The 20,938-nt window shown below is 39.3% G+C and overlaps 1 protein-coding gene across 1 annotated transcript; it reads left to right on the top strand.

The window, feature by feature from the left end:
• Positions 1 to 4,271: 4,271 nt before the first annotated feature.
• LOC121963901 (B-cell receptor CD22-like) lies at positions 4,272 to 20,810 on the top strand. The gene is made up of 17 exons (XM_088074943.1): positions 4,272 to 4,946; positions 7,199 to 7,543; positions 7,678 to 7,884; positions 9,791 to 10,048; positions 10,439 to 10,696; positions 11,083 to 11,340; positions 11,731 to 11,976; positions 12,618 to 12,881; positions 13,053 to 13,298; positions 14,598 to 14,861; positions 15,391 to 15,690; positions 15,858 to 16,118; positions 17,603 to 17,860; positions 19,014 to 19,095; positions 19,200 to 19,254; positions 20,072 to 20,214; positions 20,348 to 20,810. The coding sequence occupies exons 1-17, from the start codon at positions 4,877 to 4,879 to the stop codon at positions 20,415 to 20,417; spliced, it is 3,585 nt and encodes a 1,194-aa protein (XP_087931069.1). The 5' UTR covers positions 4,272 to 4,876; the 3' UTR covers positions 20,418 to 20,810.
• Positions 20,811 to 20,938: the final 128 nt, after the last annotated feature.

The raw sequence follows: 20,938 nt of genomic DNA, 5'->3' as shown, positions 1-20,938 counted from the left end.
ATGCACAAATTAAATTCATCTGTTCTCACCACATCTCAGCCTTTCATACCCTCAGGTAATGAAAAACAAACCAAAACAAATTGGCGGTTATTGGTATTTTATCTGCCACGAGAAGCTGGAAATTAAAGGTTTATCTGTATTATTTGAATTAATCATTATTATGCATCACTGGTTGTTTATCTTCACATCTCATTTAGATATGACATATATCATGATATATATATATCGATATGGACTGTATATGTATGTATATATGTATATATATGTGTGTGTGTATCTATATATATATCTATATATCTATATATATATATTCTGAACTGGGTTAAGTGCAGGTGAGGCAAGGAGAGGTGATTGGTTGCACCTGAGTTGATTGAAGCACGTGACTGCACTTGTGGGCGGGGCTTAGAGGAGCAGCAGAGACCGGCGGCGTTTGAACTCAAATGAGCTGCGTAAAATAAACGCAAACCGACCAAGTTAAATCTGTATTTTTCACACATTACCGGAGGGTCGGTGCCGCTTATGGCCGCCGGTGGCGGAGGTAAAAAGGTGAGCATGTTGTGGACCGAGTTTTCAGTGCGGGTCAGAGCCGAGGTAACGTTAGTAGTAGCGGGGACGCAGCGGTGCTCATGGCCGCTCTGCAGCGTGTTGTCGTCGGTCTCCTGCAGCACCTGGAGGCGCCTCACCGGCCGGACCGAGAGTTCCCCCTCAGACCGACTGAATCCGGACCAGCACCGGAAAACAGACCCCGAAAGAGGATTTCGACAGCAGGAAAGTCATTTTAAGTTTTCCTAATTCATTTGTAATCATTTGTCTTTGTTTTCATTGCTACTGAAAATGTTGTTGATAACTAGGGGAGACCGGGGGTGGTTGTAACCAGGGTTTCCGGATCTCCTTAACCCTTTGAAACCCGAGCATACTGACTTGATTGTAGGCAGTGAGCAACTTCAAAAAAAGGCTCCAAAATGAGAATAAAATTAGTAAAAAAAAAAGTTGCATGAAAAGTATCTGTTAGCCAAACAAAACAAAGTAAAAGATCGAAAACAGGAAATGACTTGGGGAAAAAAATTGCCACAGTAAAATCTAAATAATAATTCTTCATTTCTGATAAGTATAAATATGTATATATATAGTATTAATTTCTATAGTTATCTGGAAAACTTATGAATACATCTTTCTTTTTTTAAGCAATTTTTTAGGTCATTTTTTTCGTGACCCTATACTTACCTTTTGCAATTTGCACGTGATTAGCTTTTTTGTAATGTCTTTGAAAGAAATCAGTTCAAAACAGTATTTCAGGGGTTTGAATACTTGTGAAAGCTTCTGAAAACAACACCCAAAAAACTGATGCTGATCAGTGTTTCAAAGGCTTAATAAAAAGGCATTGAATCACTTCATCTAAAAATAAAGCCATAATTGACATTAAAATATCTTAAATAATTATTGCAAAAGATACAAATGCTCAGACGGGATAAGTGGGATTTTTTATGAATGTCATTGTCTTACATTGCATTGCAAAGGCTCAAAAAAAATGGATTACTTTGAAAAGAAACATGATGCCTCTTGCTCTAACATCACCAAAGAGTCATGTTTTATGTTGCAATAAATATTTGAAAAATAAAATCAAATTTCCCCTAACCTTATGGTTAGATTGATATGGTTTCATGTTTTTCCCCTCAATATTGGCTACTGTATAAGAGATCATACATTTCTTTCAATAGCTTTAGAAAAATCCCAGCTGCACAAAGGTAAGTAATCGCCACTCATCACACACACATCATCTCTCCATGTCACCAGTTTACACTCAAGAAAACATCTTTTTTGGTTTCCGTTCATGATTAACGTTGGTTGTAAACATGGAGGGTGTTTCAATTGTGTTTTTCAAATCATTTCATTACAATCATGAATGTATGAAAAAGCTCAAGGTAAAGCTGGGATTCAGTTTTAAAAACAAATGTTGTTTCTCTTTTTGTGGGCGTGGCAGATCAGGTTTTGATTGACACTATCTTGGATCGGGGTGTGATATCAATCAGGGATAACAGCACCCAAATCAAACCAGCTTCAGGAAACTTAAAAACATAAAATGACAGTATTTCAAAGTTGGACTGAGGCTAATGCCTGATAGTCTTTTTTTTTTAAAAAAAGCTTTTTATAATGCATGCAAGACCCTTTTGTGTTTTTGGGTTCCCAAAGGCTTTAATCATAGCTTTTGTCAGCACATTTTATACATGCATGCAAATTCATTTTTGCTTGAAAATGTTAGATTTAGTGTACGACGCTGCGTTGCAAATGTTCCTAATTCTGGTTTTCACTCACGTCACTGTGGTTTACATGAGAAAGATGGTTTGCTTCTTTATACATAAACTGGACCACTGGTTCATTTTTCTTAAACAGACCATAACACATAAATTGCCTCCTTATTTATGTTCTCTGCTGACCTCTGCATCTGTCAGCAGTTGCAACATTTGGCCACGTGGTCAACTTATGTATGTCAATCCCTAAACCTGCACTGTCTTTGGTCAAACTGCTTTAAAAATTTGCTCCGTCATCTCAGTGTCAGCTGCACAGTCACCTTAAGCTACTCTGTCTAAACCTGGGAGATTTTAGAAACGACTGAAGGACATTTTTTAACACTGAATGCACATGTCCGGTGACAGCACGCTACCAATTTAAGATGTTTGTCGTAAATTTTAGGGCTTTACCTGACTCAGAGTTATGTATGTTAAATTTAAGTAGGCTGTTCAATATGAATACTTGAAGATTCGTTTTGTTTGCCATACAAAGTTTTAAAGTTTAAACGAGCTCCGCAGGACATTCAGCAGTTTTTACAGACAGTCCACAACACGAGCAAAAGAACAAAAGCCAGAGACTGTCGCTTTAAGTTGCTGCAGACTGTAAATTCACCATCTCTAAGCAGAAGCCCTCTCCTCTTGTAGTATTTGTGTTGTGAGTCCTTCAATAACGACGCGCTGGTAACTTGGAGCAGTCGTACTTTATCTGGTAAGTTCAGTCAGTCACGTGTTTACAGGAGACTCTTGTGTAGCTCATGAAACTCAACAGTGCACATGCTCCATCAGATCAGCAGCTGCTCTTTTCATGACACGTCTCTCCCCTGGATGTATTATAAGGAAGTCTGGATACAGCCGTGGGGGCGGGCCTCATTTATTTCTATGAGAGCTGCTCAATGGCGCATGAAGCAGAGAAAACTCTTTTTCCGGGTTTAGAAAAGTGTAAAATACCCGGATCTACTGGCACATAGAGCGGGCGTAGAAGTGATTAACGGCAGCCGAACGTGGCCGAGTGTAACTGAGCATTGTTTTCAACTGACATAGACAGTAAAAATTATCTTTTGATGGTCATATTGAAATCTCTCTCTCTCTATACACACACACACACACACACACACACACACACAAATATACATACAACCAATCAGGGAATCATATCGTAATCACGAGAAATTAAATTAACAGAATCAAAAAGTGTTGTGCCCACAAAAATATTATAAAAGGTGATGCTTTGTAATATTGACCAGTGTATTAATACACAGCTCAACTTGAAGTAAATACTACATTCAGTACCTTTTAATAACTGTCACTAGTGCTCCGCGCTGCTCACTGATAACTGGTAGTTTGCATACAGACCGTAGACCGTATATACGGTCTCTGACACAGACACGGTAAGACGTACATATTACAGGCTTTACAGCCAACAGCGTATGGATGTGTTGTAAAATGGTAAAAATGATGAATTATGATTCAAAAATATCCATTACTACGACTGACACAAGGCCTGTGTTGTGTCAGGGACTCTAAGAGGTACATGCGTGTTCATGCGGTTGAGTCCCGCGTGTCCTGTGCACGTTCATTTCATGTTTGGAGAAATACCGAATTCCAAATCTTGATTGGGGAAATAGCGCATTTTACGTCTTTAGGACTTAATAATTTTAATAATGGCTATATAAATGCACTCTGAAAAGTCAACATGTCTCAAAAAAATATCCAGTGATTTAAGGAGGTCTCTTTCCCAATGTTAACAAACGGGGAAAAGTCTTTCTGGGCGAGTGTGCATCACGTGACGCTGTAGTTCCACTTTCGGCCACTATGTAAATTTTGCTTCAGAGGGTGGTGCACTTCCTGGGGGCCTGGTCTCTCCTCCTCCATGCTGCTTTTAGCACATCTGCGCCTCAGTGTATCAAAGAGTAGTATGAAAATAAAGAGCACTCACTTTGCAGCAAAACCTGGGGACCAAAATGTCCCCAGAAGTACACTGCAAAGACAAAAAATGACTGCTCTATTAGAGGCAGTCTCAATTGACTGTGAGGTCTGATTCCAATCTCTGACTTTTAAGGGGCAGAGCTGATAAATTAGCCGACTGTTTTAAGTCTGTTTTTTGCTTCTTTTTTTTGTAAAAATCTTTTTACTGTTTGTGCTTTTAGTCTAGTTTGTTCTCCGGTGTGAAATGCATCACGCTGCTCTCCTGACCGTCTTGGTCCTGTCCCTTTGAAAAAGAGATTTCGAATGTCAATGGGACAATGGGACTACTCCTAGCTGAGGACAAAGAGTACTGTCAGATATGCATAAACACAAAAATACCAGTGTCAGGGAGAAAACTTTTCTCGTCTTGAAGTTAATCAGGTTGTTTTCTCCTCCAATTAGAGAGTCACTGACTTCATGCATATTGATAACATTAAGAGGAAGGAAATGTACCAACTTTAACAACTTCTCTATTCTGCTTACTGTACTGACGAGAGAGGAGCATTGCCTTTAAAGATAACGCCACTGTCTTTTGTAAGCGGCATTGTTTATTTATATGATTAGTATTAGTTACAGACATTATTTACCTGCCGCTGTGGTATTTTCTCTAAAGTCGTGCAGAGATGAGAGGAGCAGCTATGAGTTTAACTGCAGCAGCGAGTGGATTTCTTGTCTTCCTTCTCTCCGTGCCAGGTAATGTGCATCCACATTTACACTGCAGGGCACTCAGTCACTTATTCAGAGTTTCAAGAAAGTAATACACATGTCAATTCCATAATGTTTCGAGCTTTAATGTGTGGTGTGATGCAGACTTTGATGTGTGTTTTCTGTCAGCTCTTTCTGTATTATGAGTTTCAGCACTTAGTGAGTTCACTGTGCTGATAACTAAAGCCCGGGCTGCTCTGCCCGTGTGAGCAGCTCTGTTAAAACATTGCACAGATGTGGAACATCTGTAGAATACAAGTCTTGCCTATTTTTTTCTTTCATGTGATGTATGGTTATCAGCCAAAATAGACAGTAGAAATGATCTTTTGATGGTCATATTGAAATTATTTCAGCCTTTTACTACTTTTGCACATGCCCTGCTGGATATTTTTACACAACATGCACCAAGCTGTACAGTCTTTTTTTATTCTTCAACAGCTACACTGTACATATATCTAATGTTTTAGTGCTTTTTAAAGTGTCTTTACAATATTTTTATATAGTATAATATTTTAATTGTGGAAATACAGTAGTTAAATGAGCAGGTAGCTCTGCAGCACGCGGGTGCGAGCCGTGGCAGGTGTGCAAAGCAGACATCAAATGCTGCTCACGCAGTGTGGCCGGGGCGTCAGATCTGTTTTCAGACATGCACACTCCCTGCATCCTTTTACTTTAGCATTTAAGCAGTGTGCATCATTGCACAGTAAGGGCAGCACTGTTTTGAACTGTATAACTTTTACAAATGCATGTTTGTTCTTCTTTGAAGAAAACAAGATAACATTTACCAAGAGCTAAAAAATAGGAACCAGACTTTGTCGAATCATTTTGTTACTTGCAGGTGTCTGTGTGATGTTTCGCTTCTCTTTACCATTAACAGTTATCTGATTTTAAATACATACACATAACACACAGCAGCAGCTAAATGTCCATACGTGTTAACACATCTGTTCTGCATTTCTTTTAAATATTCAGTTAATCTCAGAGCTAATCTGTCTTTTAAAGCTGCGGTAAGATTCACAGCCCCGGTGCATTTCTGATCACTGACCAAACACTTTGCATATGAACTTCTACGTATTTGTTACTGTGGCCTAATGCAGAAACAACATTAAGGTCATGAATGTAAAAGGCAAAATGAGTTTAAAAGCACATAAAGAAGTAAATTACCATATGAGGAAAACACTTCCCCAATAACATGAAGCCCCTAAAGTCCCAGAAAGTAATATTTATTTTTTATTTTTTGTCTTGTGTGCACGACATAATGAACCTGTGACAACAAGCTGATTATCTTGTGGGAACAACTTTTTTATGTTGTGCATGCAATATTATTTTTTGGGAACAAGTTAGTTACCACAAGTGAATATTATGCACACACAAGATGATTAACTTGACAAGAGATAAATTACTTGTTCCACAAGATAACCTGTGTGCATAAAATAATTTACCTGTGTGCACAAGATAAATGAGTTATTACCTGAAGTTATTTCTGTTTTGCACAAAAGTTGATTATTTTTGGGCACAGCTTATCTCGTTGGAACAAGTTGTTTATCTCTAGGGAACAAGTTAATTATGTTGTGAGCACAAGTTAATTATCTTGTGGGAACAAGAGAACTGTCTTGTGGGAACAACTTATTTATCTTGTGCACACAAGTGAATTTACCTGTGGGAACATTATTATTTGTCTCTTGGGAACAAGTTAATTATGTTATGCGTGCATGTAATTATGTTGCAGAAACAAGTGAATTATCCTGTAGGAACAAGTTATTTCTCTGTCTGGATCACGTTTATTATGTTATGTGAACAAGTAAATTATGTTGCAGGAACAAGTGAATTATTTAATGGGAACAAGTTATCGGACTCTGTGGAAGAAGTTAATAATGTTAGACTAAGCAATTATTTGTGGGAACGAGTTATTGTCTTGCATGCACAAGATAATAACTTGAGTGCACAAGATGAATATGCTTTTCCCAGGGTTGATTATCTTATTTGCATGTTTCCATCTTGCAGGATCAAGTTATTTATCTATTTGGAAGTCATCATCTTGTGGGAACAGGTTTTTATCTTGTACACACAGGTTAATAACATGAAAACAAATGTCTCCTTAAGGGGCTCCATAGATGGTAGACATCTTTGTCTTTTAAACTTTCAGTTAGAACTTTTGGGGGCAAGTAGGTTTTGAAAATGTTGTGTTTCCTCAGTTTTTGTGTGTCTGACTGTAGTTTCTGATGTTCTCTGTGTTGCAGTGATACAGGCTCAGGGTGACTATGGAGTGACTTACACCGTGACTCAGATCTGTGCCTTACAAGGATCAACAGTGGAAATACCCTGCAGCTTCAGATACCCAGCCACGAAAAATGATAAAACAAAATTATGGTTTGCAAAAAAGAGAAATAGTAATCTTACGAATCTGTTAAAAGTCAAAAGCTACGAGAATCGCGTGGAGTATCTTTTTCATGAAGATGACAACTGCACGCTGAGAATCAGAGACCTGAGAAAGAGCGACTCGGCTGAGTACAAGTTCAGGTTCAAAACAAACAAAAAAGATGGAGCTTTTACTGGTGAACCTGGAGTCACTCTGAATGTTACAGGTAACATTATCTCTGTAATATTTGGTTACAAATGTCCAGCATCTATGACACACTACTTTGACTATTTGTGTGTCTGCTTGCATGCATGTATTTTAATGTTTTAGTTTAACATAATGTTTTTGCTCTGTATCCAGCACGTCCAGACCTCCAGGTGCTGGTCGGAGGATCATCGGCTCAGGCAGAGCTGAAGTGTCGCAGCAGCTGTAACACTTCATATGTCTGGTACAATAATGAACAGAGAATGGATGAAGAAACATCTTCTTACAGAGTCTCTGTAAACGATAATGACCGCTACTCCTGTGCCATTAAAGGACACGAGGAGCACCGCTCGCCTCCAGTGTGTGAGTGAAGGAGGGAATCACCCTCCACTGCTGACTTTGTCTAATATTTCTGTCACTTATTCAACTTCTGTGTGAACTATTGACTACATAAAGGGATAGTTTGGGACGTGTGTGGAGCTGAAGTGGGGCTGTATGAGATACTTATGAATAGTCAGTGTATTATTTATAGTAGGTAGCGGCTGGCGTGCTCTTGCACCCCACAGTGGTGTGGGAGCACGTATCAAAATGTATTTTAGCCACTTTAAGAAAGGCCTACTGAAAAAAATCAATATCAGTCAAACACCAGGAACACCCTGGCTGTGTGAGTGTCACCGAACACTTCTTTTTCCTTTAGCACTCGTGTTAAGTCAGAGCAGCCACGCTGCCTGTGTGAGCAGCACTGGTCAGGCACGTCTCAGCTGCTTGTTTCTACAATTCTACAATTCTACAATTTCATTTAGCAGACGCTTTTATCCCAAGCGACGTACAACACAAGCAAGAATTTAGACTTAAGGAAAAAACCCTTAGTAAGTGCAAAAAGTGCTTCAGGTGTGATTGGTCACAGGTATTGCCGTCTAGTGGCAGAAGAAGTGCCGCACAGCCCCCTCAGCATCTGAGATTAAACAATCTCAGTATCACTACTTACGATGACAGTCAACATACAACATCACACAACTTTGTCAGTGCTAGATAATCATTAGGTGCTGGGTTTTGGACCATCTGACTTAATCTACCCCAAAGGGCAAAGCGGAGAAGAGTCGGGTTAAGTGCCGAGGTGTTCTCGGAACAATTGAGTTTTCAATTGTCTCTTAAAAGTAGAAAGGGACTCAGCAGATCGCACAGAGTTTGGAAGTTTGTTCCACCATTTGGGAACAACAGAAGAGAAGAGTCTGGCTAGAGATTTAGAGCCGTGCTGGGCTGGAAGCACCGGGCGTCTTTCGCATGCAGAGCGTAGTGGGCGAGAAGGAGAGTAGACCTGCATCAGGGATTCCAGGTAGGCTGGAGCAGTTCTTGTGATTGTTTTGTAAGCCAAGAGAAGTGCTTTGAATTTGATTCTGGCTGCCACTGGAAGCCAGTGAAGAGAAATAAGCAGCGGGGTGACATGTGCTCTTTTGGGCTGGTTGAAGACCAGACGTGCTGCTGCATTCTGGATCATCTGAAGAGGTTTGAATGAGCATGCAGGGAGGCCTGCCAGAAGAAAGTTTGCAGCGGCACATCCAAGAAATGCTGGGTCGGCGTTTCTTTCCGCGTGACTCATGCGGTTATCAGCAGATATTGACAGCATTGGCAGGACCAGGTTTTTTACAATGCAGGAGCTTGAATGACTTCATGAGTAGAATTTGTGCTTCTAAATTTGGACTGCAGCCCAGTGTACGAACACCATGAGTGTGAAACATGCTGCAGTTTGGTGAGGTTACTGTCACACTCTGCTCACGCAGCTAGTATGTTTCAGGAGTAAGCGGACGCTATATTTAGAGTATTTTAACCGCTTTACCTCACCGCAGCCTTTTCCTTTGGCACTGCGTTTCTCATCCGCTGCCGGTCAGCTGTTAGTGCTGTTAGTGGCTGTTACACGATCTGACTTCAACAAATCTTCATGCTGAAATCATTTCAATAGAGCGTCCACTTAGATGGATTTTTTTGTTTTAAGTAGGCATTTCTTTAAGAGGCTAAACATTTTTTCATATCAACACCTCCTCTATACAGCATGGTAATACTGAGCTGTGGGGTGCACATTTGGAGCACGCAGACGACCAGCTACTGTATGTAGTACGCTGCCTGCAAGTATTTCATACAGCCCCAATTAAAAATCCCAAACGATGCCTTTAATATTAACTTCTGTTGTGAGTGATCATCTTAGCTGTACAATTAAAACATGAAATTTTTTATCCACCAGAAATATGTCTTTATACATATTGTCCCACAGATCCTCCCGCACTTCCCTCCCTTTCAGCGAGTCCCTCTGGTGATGTGAAGGAGGGCAGTGAAGTGACTCTGAACTGCAGCAGTGATGCTAATCCACCAGCTACTTATACCTGGTACAAGAAAGGAGACCTCAAACCTCTCAGTCAAGAAGGACAGTTTGTCCTCAGTGCTGTCCAGTCCTCTGACTCTGGAGAGTATAACTGTGCAGCCAAGAACGAGCTGGGGACAGTATCTAATAACATCAACATTGATGTGAAATGTAAGTGAAAAAGCTCTTTAATAGCAGAAAATGTATTAAAAGCAGTCTGTACAATTTAAAAATGTCTCTCTGCTTTTGGGATAATCTAGTGTTAGTACATTACACACACACACACACACACACACACACACACCATTATACCACATTTTCAGTCCTCCGCAGCAGCAATAGCTACAGCAGGAGGCATTATGTTTTTCGGGTTATCTATCTGTATGTATGTATGTTTTATGCAATATATCAAGAGTGCTTAAAGGAGTGTTTCTTCAAATCTGTCCACAAAGACTGAGTAAAGAACGTTTACCAGATTTTGTTGGTCAAAGTTTAAGGTCACTGTGACTTTGTATTTCTTAAAATGTATTAATTAATTTATTTTCATGTAATCTCTCCCAGATGCTCCAAAATCTGCTAATGTGTCTGTGAGTCCCTCTGGAGAAATCGGAGAGAACAGCAGAGTGACTCTGAACTGCAGCAGTGATGCTAATCCAGCAGCTACTTATACCTGGTACAAGAAAGGAAACCTCAAACCTCTCAGTCAAGAAGGACAGCTTGTCCTCAGTGCTGTCCAGTCCTCTGACTCTGGAGAGTATAACTGTGCAGCCAAGAATGAGCTGGGGACAGTATCTAATAACATCAACATTGATGTGAAATGTAAGTGAAAAAGCTCTTTAATAGCAGAAAATGTATTAAAAGCAGTTTGTACAATTTAAAAATGTCTCTCTGCTTTTGGGATAATCTAGTGTTAGTACATTACACACATGCACACACACAAACACACACCATTATACCACATTTTCAGTCCTCCGCAGCAGCAATAGCTACAGCAGGAGGCATTATGTTTTTCGGGTTATCTATCTGTATGTATGTATGTTTTATGCAATATCTCAAGAGTGCTTAAAGGAGTGTTTCTTCAAATCTGTCCACAGAGACTCAGTAAAGAACTATTACCAGATTTTGTTGGTCAAAGTTCAAGGTCACTGTGACTTTGTATTTCTTAAAATGTATTAATTAATTTATTTTCATGTAATCTCTCCCAGATGCTCCAAAATCTGCTAATGTGTCTGTGAGTCCCTCTGGAGAAATCGGAGAGAACAGCAGAGTGACTCTGAACTGCAGCAGTGATGCTAATCCAGCAGCTACTTATACCTGGTACAAGAAAGGAAACCTCAAACCTCTCAGTCAAGAAGGACAGTTTGTCCTCAGTGCTGTCCAGTCCTCTGACTCTGGAGAGTATAACTGTGCAGCCAAGAATGAGCTGGGGACAGTATCTAATAACATCAACATTGATGTGAAATGTAAGTGAAAAAGCTCTTTAATAGCAGAAAATGTATTAAAAGCAGTCTGTACAATTTGAAAATGTCTCTCTGCTTTTGGGATAATCTAGTGTTAGTACATTACACACATGCACACACACACACACACACCATTATACCACATTTTCAGTCCTCCGCAGCAGCGATAGCTACAGCAGGAGGCATTATGTTTTTCGGGTTATCTATCTGTATGTATGTATGTATGTTTTATGCAATATCTCAAGAGTGCTTAAAGGAGTGTTTCTTCAAATCTGTCCACAGAGACTCAGTAAAGAACTTTTACCAGATTTTGTTGGTCAAAGTTCAAGGTCACTGTGACTTTGTATTTCTTAAAATGTATTAATTAATTTATTTTCATGTAATCTCTCCCAGATGCTCCAAAGTCTGTTACTGTGTCTGTGAGTCCCTCTGGAGAAATCAGAGAGAACAGCAGAGTGACTCTGAGCTGCAGCAGTGATGCTAATCCAGTAGCTACTTATACCTGGTACAAGAATGGTCAAGCTGTCAGTGAAAATGTCTTCACGTCCATCAAGTCCTCTGACAAAGGACTGTATTATTGTGTAGCTGTGAACAAAGTGGGGGCAGCGCAATCAAAATCCATCTCCATTAATGTGAAATGTGAGTAAACATTTCCATTTAAAAAGTCACATTCAGCTGATGGCTGTCAGTGTTTTTGGGCGTGCTTTGCTGATCATACCTGCTTCACGCTGACAGCCTGCAGCTGCAGGTCACTGAGCAGCAGTGGGTGATGAAAAGGTCATCAGCAAATCTGGAATCTGGACTAATGATGGTTTGATTGCCCAGAACAGAGGACACAAAACTGTGATTTGTCATGAATTTGATGTCTTTATTCATGCAACATCTCCTTGCGTCCTTATGCCTCAACATTTAAACGGTGTATGTTATTGCACAGTAATAACAGTGCTGTTTTTATTAACTGTATAATAAGAGCTTTTAGTGGTTCATAGAATTGAAGTACGTATGTATTTTTACCCATTTTAAGTGAACAAGATAACATCTATCAAGAGTGCAAAAACAAGAACCAAATGTTGCCAAATCATAGTTACGTAGACGTTGGTGTGATGTTCTCCTTGTCTGTACAGTTAACAGTAATCTGACTTAAATTATGTAAATATAACACAACAGCAGCAGAGTGTTCACATGTCTGTGTTCTACAATAACTATGATGTAAATTATTCAGAATTTATGCCGAATTTTTAAAATTTATATAAAATCTGTCTGTGCATGTTTTCCCACAGATGCTCCAAAGCGTCCCCGTGTGTCAGTGAGTCCCTCTGGTGACATTAAAGAGGGCTGTAAAGTGACTCTGAGCTGCAGCAGTGATGCTAACCCAGCAGCTAAATACACCTGGTACAAGTCAAATGGAAACGTCAAACCTCCCAGTAATGAACCACAGCTTGTCTTCAGCTCCATCACGTCCTCTGACTCTGGACGCTATTATTGTGCAGCTGAGAACCGGCAGGGGACGAAAACATCTGAATACTCATATATTGATGTGAAATGTGAGTTTTTAATTGCAGTAAATTGATTGAAGACAATGTATGTGAGAACTGAAATTGTTGGTGTGCCTTTGAGACACTTTTTTGGTGGCACAGTGCTTGTTTCAGAAACACACAGACACCATGATACCACATTTTCTTAAAGTTAATTTATTTTCATGTGATTTTCTTCAGATGCTCCAAAGTCTGTTACTGTGTCTGTGAGTCCCTCTGGAGAAATCAGAGAGAACAGCAGAGTGACTCTGAGCTGCAGCAGTGATGCTAATCCAGCAGCTACTTATACCTGGTACAAGAATGGTCAAGCTGTCAATGAAAATGTCTTCACGTCCATCAAGTCCTCTGATGCAGGAAACTATTACTGTAAAGCTGTGAACAAAGTGGGGGTAGCGCGATCTAAATCCATCTCCATTAATGTGAAATGTGAGTAAAATATCTTTGAAAAAGTCACATTCAGCTGATGGCTGTCAGTGTTTTTGGGCGTGCTTTGCTGATCATACCTGCTTCACGCTGGCAGCCTGCAGCTGCAGGTCACTGAGCAGCAGTGGGTGATGAAAAGGTCATCAGCAAATCTGGAATCTGGACTAATGATGGTTTGATTGCCCAGAACAGAGGACACAAAACTGTGATTTGTCATGAATTTGATGTCTTTATTCATGCAACATCTCCTTGCGTCCTTATGCCTGAACATTTAAAGGTCACTGAGCAGAGAGTTGATGAAAAAGAGAGAGTGGTGGTGAGCTGAAGGTGTTATGTTTTTGGATTATTATGAGAATGCCATGAGGATGTTTTTATTTCATTTGTCTCAAGCATTTATTTGGACTGAGGGATGAAATACTACATTTCGGTGGTCGTAGCTCCGTCGATTTGTTTGTCTCATTCTTGTGAACATGATATCTTAAGGAAGTCTCGAAGGAGTTTCTACAAATTTGGCACAAACGTCCACTGAGACTTAAGAAAGAACTGATTAGATTTAGTTCACCGAGGGTCAAACGAATGCGGGTGAAGCATCTGTGTTTTCAGACATGGATTTAAACTGTCAGTGCAAAGCGACTATTGTGTGGAAGCATACAACCATGAGGACGTAACTCTGGTTTAGGGTGTTTTTCCTCCAGTTACACAGACATTATTATGTATCCTTGATAACTGTAGCGTATTGCAGAATCACTGAATCTGGAAACTATCGTTATTGTGGGCAACATATCATGATTGTATTGTGAGGGTTTTTTTCTGATCCCTAAACCTACATGCAACTTTTACCTCAACATTTAAGAGGTGTGTATCACTGCTCAGTAAGGGTAGTGCTGTTTCAGTCAACTTTAACTGGTACTGTCAATGGTTCGCTATGGATTCAGTAAGTTTAGAGCTAATCTACAAACATATTCATTTCCTTTTTAAGATAACTACATAGCATCCACCAAGAGCTCAAAAATAGGAAGTAAACTTTGCCAAATCACTCTGTCACTGCACTGTGCAATTAACAGTAAACTGACTTTGGTTATATAAATACAACATCCAGCAGCAGCCGAGTGTCGATACATGCGCACACGTCTTTGTTGTACGTCAGTCATGACAGAAATGATTCTTAATTTAATGAAATGTGTCTGTGTGCATGTTGTCCTGCAGATGCTCCAAAGCTTCCCTGTGTATCAGTGAGTCCCTCTGGTGCCTTAAAAGAAGGCATTTCTTACAATTAATTTCTTACCATTTTATCTCCTCCAGATCCTCCAAAGTCTGTTACTGTGTTTGTGAGACCCTTTGGAGAAATCAGAGAGAACAGTTCAGTGACTCTGACCTGCAGCAGTGATGCTAACCCACCAGCTACTTATGCCTGGTATAAGGGTTATGCACACCGTCAACCTTGTAGTGAAGAACAGCAGCTTGTCTTCAGCTCCATCCAGTCCTCTGACTCTGGATGGTACTACTGTGCAGCTAAGAACAAGCTGCAAACCTCAACATCTCAATCCTTCCACGTTGATGTGAAATGTGAGTGAAACAGCTTTATTTGAAAAAGCAGTTAACAGTTTCAGTTTAATTTTTGCTGATGCATCTCTTGCACTTACCAAAACCAGTCAATCAGTGCCATCACTTCAGACTTTAAAACACATTTCAAACACAATTATGAGCTATAGTTTCCTTCTTTTTGCACATTTAAATGTCAGATATGTTTAATTTCTGCTTAACCCCTCCTCATACACATCACACCTAACACATGGCAGCAGGTCCTATTGGGTTGAAGTAAGGACAGAAAATTATCAATTAAATTGGTAAAAGAAGAATTAGTTATGCAGGCTTTTTTGGCTTTTTTTTGTTGCAATTTCATGACAGCCTTTAAAAAAAATAAAAATTATAATGCATGGCATTTTTGGCAATTAAATTACATGACCGAATACTTCACTTTTTTTTATAGTTGTTTAAATATCAAAGGTAACCTGAATCAGTGAGAATAAAATTGCCTCTGTAATGGTGATTTGTCTTTTCTGTTGTCAACACCTGTCTGTGTTTTCTCCTCCAGATGCTCCCAGGCGTCCCTCCGTGTCAGTGAGTCCCTCTGCTGACATAAAGGAGGGCGGTTCAGTGACTCTGACCTGCAGCAGTGATGCTAATCCAGCAGCTAAATACACCTGGTACAAGAAGAATAGAAATCCAAGCCTTCAACCTGACAATAAAAAATCACAGCAAGCCAAATCTTTCAAGAGCCAGCTGGAGTTTTTCATCAGGGCCATCCAGTCCTCTGAATCTGGAGAGTATTATTGTGTAATTGAGAATAAACTGGGGAGGAGGACGTCTGAATCCATCTTTATTGGTTTGAAATGTGAGTGAGCCAGCTCATTTAAAAAGCAAGTTATTACCATGAAATAGTTTCTTACCTCTGTTTTACATATGTAACACAGTTATTAATTTTAATACATGAAGCACCAATGCAATTTGCACTTAATTTATGTTTGATCAATCGTTTTTTATTTATTTATGCATCTCCAGATGCTCCAAAGCGTCCCTCTGTGTCAGTGTTTCCCTCCGGTGAGATAGAGGAGGGCAGCTCAGTCAATCTGACCTGCAGCAGTGACGCTAACCCAGCAGCTAACTACACCTGGTACAAGGAGAACCAAACACTGGTTCATGGACGAGAAGGAAGTTATCATTTCACCTCCATCAGCTCTGAGGACAGCGGGAGTTACACCTGCAAGTCAGAAAACCAGTATGGATGGATCAACTCTACATCTGTAGTTCTAGATGTCCTGTGTAAGTTACACAAGTCTGCTCCATTTTTTCTGACACAAAAATGCCTCTAAGTCATGCATGCTAATAATTGTTTACATTCTTAGTCAGGAACAACCATAGAAATATTACATTGTTGAATCTGATTGTTTAGGTCTTGCATAAATTAAGACAGACTTAAAAATAAATCCAATAAATACTCACTGCTCTGTCGGGAGGAATGGTGATGGAAACACGCTTCTGCTTATTTAAAAAGCCCAAAATTAATGAGGTTTGGGCTTTTTGATTCTGCTGTCGAGTCGCATGGGGCCTATAATGTAACATTACATCTCCAGTCAAGTCACGTCATTTACATACAATCACTGGCCCGCATACATCAATTGTCCAATAAAGTCTGGAGGTCAAGAGAGGAAACAAACCTTCATGGCCAAGCATGTCAGCAGCTGCTGCGGCACAGTCTCCATCATCATCCACTCAGAGCAGTAATGATAAGCACACCCAAATTTTGTCGCAAGTCCTGTCAGTTAAAAAAGTCATCAAATGCTGAAATCTGAGTTGAAATCGTCAGGATAAGAGCTAGTTAGCAAAATAAACGAGGTTGCATAATGTTTTATTGTATTGTGTTCAAGGTCAGCTCAGTAAAATGACTATAAGACAAAGATAAATAAAATGTCATCATGATGTGTTCAAATGTAAAATCGAGAAAAAAGGAACATTTAGTTTTAGGCGAGAAACAAATAATTAAGGTGTTTAGGTGAGAAATTCGTTTTCGCAGCAATATAAAATGGATAGTAGAGATGAAATTACAAACCTATCATGAGATCTAATCATCTTGTAATACAGAATTAAAACCGCTGATGCCAAGACATTTTTTCAGGTAAATATTTAAAACAAAATATTTAATATTAAAAACAAAATGTTGCATCTTCTTTCTACAAAATGATAGAAAAGTATCAACAGTGTTATCGATAAAGACTCGGATCGTTATAATCCGATAATGGTATAAATATCAAATGAACAAATGAACAGTTCCCTCTCCTGTCTGTGAGTGCTACATTCATAAGTGACTGTAATAGTTTGAATTGTTGAGTCAGTTTATAACAAAACTATTTTTTTGCTCCTCAGGTGACTGCAGCTTAATTTTAACTTTTAGCAGTAATTGGTACGCTAATTGTGACTGGAAAAAGTAATATTAAAGATACTAGTAACAGGTTACTACCCAGCACTGTGACCATGATATCAGTATTTCATTTTTAAATATCACAGTTATCATCAATGTCAGTATATTATGACACCTTAAACTGGGAGAAACCAAGCAAATCTATATAAATTCAGACATTCAGCACCTCCTATATAGTGTGAATGGAACGGTCCCATGTTTCACAACCTAATTTCCCCACATTTGCAACATTTCGACTGGGTTTTGCAGTCCAGTCAGGCTCCTTAGATTGAGAAGTTGACTATTCGGGGTAATCTCAAAATATTTCTCTCTGCATTTTCTCCTCCAGATGCTCCAAAGCGTCCCTCTGTGTCAGTGAGTCCGTCTGAGATAGAGGAGGGCAGCTCAGTGACTCTGACCTGCAGCAGTGACGCTAACCCAGCAGCTAACTACACCTGGTACAAGGAGGATGAAGACTCACCAAAAGCATCCGGACAGATCTTCACCATCACCGACTTCAGATCTGAACACAGCGGGAATTATTACTGTGAAGCCGAGAACAACAGAGGACGACGTAACTCCACCTTACACCTGATTACTGTGGCAGGTGAGTTCATCAGAAATCATACTAAACCCTCCTGGGTTGGATGTTTCTGTGTGTTCTTTGCTGCTTAATACATAAAAAAAACATTGTTGTCTGAAAACGTCCCCAGTCTAAACAACATAGTAGGTTTTTTTCAGTTCCTTCCAAAAGTGTTGCACGTTTTCTGTTCTGCCAAATTCATGGTTATGGATTAGGTAAGTTTAGCCAATGCAATGAAAACTGTTTGGCAAAAGTAAAAAAAAAAGAAAAAAAAAGATACAATTGATGGTAATTGTCTGACATTCAAGCTTGAGCAGCACTTTTCTGGTCGAAGAATTAAAGATAGTATGGTACTGGGCTATAATCCTAACAGTAGTTTTGGGTGGTCTAATATATAACTTCTGTTTTATAATTATGTCATAAAGATTGTTAAATGTTTTAAATATAGCATATTGATCTGAAAAGTAGCTAGAATACCTGTGCAATAAATGTAGTGGAGTAAAAAATGCTATATTTCCCTCTCAAATGTAACTTAAGTACAAAAAAGCGTAAAATATAAGTGAAGTGCAAGTACTTCAAAATTGTAGTTAAGTACCTTACTTGAGTAAGTAACATTGCACACTCCAGGATCATTTAAAGGGGAGGAAACACCCCTTATTTCAAATGAAGAGCATTATGTGAGGAGGGATGTGATGCTTCATGTTTGCATTCAGGCTGTATTGTTATTAGGTCGCCATAACATTTAGGAATATCTTGCCTATAAAGAGAACAGTTGTATTAATCATCTCAAAATATTGATTTAACTATAGACAACAATATATATATTTAGGCTTTTCAAAGTAGCTGAAAACTGTATTTTAAAACATTAAATGGATTTACTTTTGGAGTATTGTGGTGGTGTAAATGTACTGTAAATGCAGCAGGAGTGGTAGGTTAGTATGTAGCCTAAATAAAGTGGTGATCCTTGATATGTTTCGGGATTTTCATATCTGTGCACCCCTCACTTTTAAATTATATCTTATATCTAATTATATGCTGTGAAGTGCATGTATGCAGGTTACAGGATTTGCGATTATTCATTGCAAACAGCAGCGGAGATTTGCATCTGATCCATTTAGGTTGCAGGTTTTTTTTGTTCCAGGTTTGGCGTGTTCACATTTGCTCGCTTTTTTTCTAGGATCATGGACGTTAATAGCTGCTGCCACAATCCCTGCTACTCTTCTCGCCATTGTACTCATCTCTGCCGTTTTCTGCATCATGTGAGCAGTTCTCTTTCACCAAATAGTTGTTTATAAAGTCTTTAAAAGGGTATTGATGCAACAGAGTTTAGCACTTTAACGTTAAAATGAATTCTTCCGAGCAGAAAGAAAAGGGACTCCAAGTACGCATCTGCAGGGAGACCAGACGACAGGGAGCAGGTGAGGACATAAAAGTTAAAAGGAAACTCATTCTGGCTCTAGGGTTTAGTCTGGACTGCTACATTTTGCAAAAAGGTGTATTACTTTCTTTCACCTTGATCAGGAAATTATTCCTGTTCTTGATCTGCCTTTTCTTTATCCAAAAACACCCTTACCTCGTGTCTTACAGCTGAATTTATTTATTTTTTCATCATTGTTTTTACTGCTGATTATTACTTTGGCGATTTTTAACCAACTTTGTATCAGTCCCGTATGTGTTGCTGAACTATGGTAAATTATCTAAACAGTGCCTAGAGTGCCTGCCAACCACAGACACAAGAGTATTTCTCTGCCTATTTCGCACCTAAAATGATTTGGGAAATGTTTTTTAATGCTCCATTTCTCTGTATCAGCAATTGTGAGCAGGAAGTAGACTGCTTCCAGCACAGTGAAGACAGAGGCCGAAAACAGAGATCAAACGGCAAAACTTAGCAGTGCTGATCAATTATAAAGCAAGATTCGGTTACTGAGTTGGATATTTGTTACTTAAAATGTTTTTGGAAACATGTTTCAGCTTACTGTTTAACTGTTACACAAGATCGGGTAGGCCGCCATAGTTTCACACAGACCATTCAACATCACATCAGGTGCACAGCGTTCTGGTATTTGTGGGTTTTCTATCGTAGAAACGTCATTTTTCCTGTTTCCTCTGGTCATGTAGCATCAATTTCAAAAGTATTTGTGTCCTTCCACTGCAGAGACCGCTGAGAGTTTTAAGTGTTCTGTTTGTCAAAAGGCCATCGACACATGTAAAATACATCATTTCTAATACCCACAGATACAACTAGCAGAGCAGCCGAAAGAACTTCACTACGCCACCGTTCAGTTTTCCAAAAAACCCTCTCAGCCCAGAGGATACCAAGAAACAGAGAAGGTCGTGTACGCCGTTGTGAACTTCAACGGTGGCGGTCCGGCATCGAGGTGAGTGGCTCCTCACGCAACTAAAACATCGATTTGGCTAAAAGTAAAGTTGAAAACAGTCATGATTTTGTCTCTATCGCTGTGTCTTTACCTTTTGTCAACACTTCAGGGATGTTTTTTATTTGTCTCTCAGCTCAGAGCAGGAGGCTGCGGAGGATTCAGCTGCGTTGTACAGCACAGTCAACAAAAACAGGGATCAATAGTCCACTTTCCATCGATGGTAAAATCTTAATGACAAGAAACCACACTGATTTAAAACATGTTTCTCTGGACAGCCTTCTGCAAGAACACAGCGAGACCACACATTTAAAACAATCTGCAAAAGCAATCTGCATTTTTGTGGGCCGCATAATAGATGTGCCAAAAGAGGCCAACGGTGGGACATGTTTCTCAAATCTCAAAGGCTGTATATAAAAATGGACGACATGAAACAGCTATAATGTACAAATTTTTATTTTTTTTTTTCTGTTTTTTTTTTTAAAGTGTTTTTATAATATTTTTGTTGTAACATTTTTATCTATTTAGTGTCATAATGCTTTGCCTTTTTTAAAATTGATAACTTAATTGGAAATAAATCTGGTTCTGATTCGGGTCTACACCGCTGGTTCCCAACATTGGGGTCATGTACCCCACTAGGGGTTGCCAAAACTTGGTGTTGCAAAATAGTTTGAATGGGTTTCAATGGTGCATTTTTTTGCACGTAAAATTATTAATGTAACAATTT

Source organism: Plectropomus leopardus, chromosome 3 (assembly GCF_026936395.1).
Source record: "Plectropomus leopardus strain MGB_pleo_1.0 chromosome 3, ASM2693639v1, whole genome shotgun sequence".
Lineage (NCBI taxonomy): Eukaryota > Metazoa > Chordata > Actinopteri > Perciformes > Serranidae > Plectropomus > Plectropomus leopardus.
This window is presented reverse-complemented; position numbering and strand designations above follow the sequence as displayed.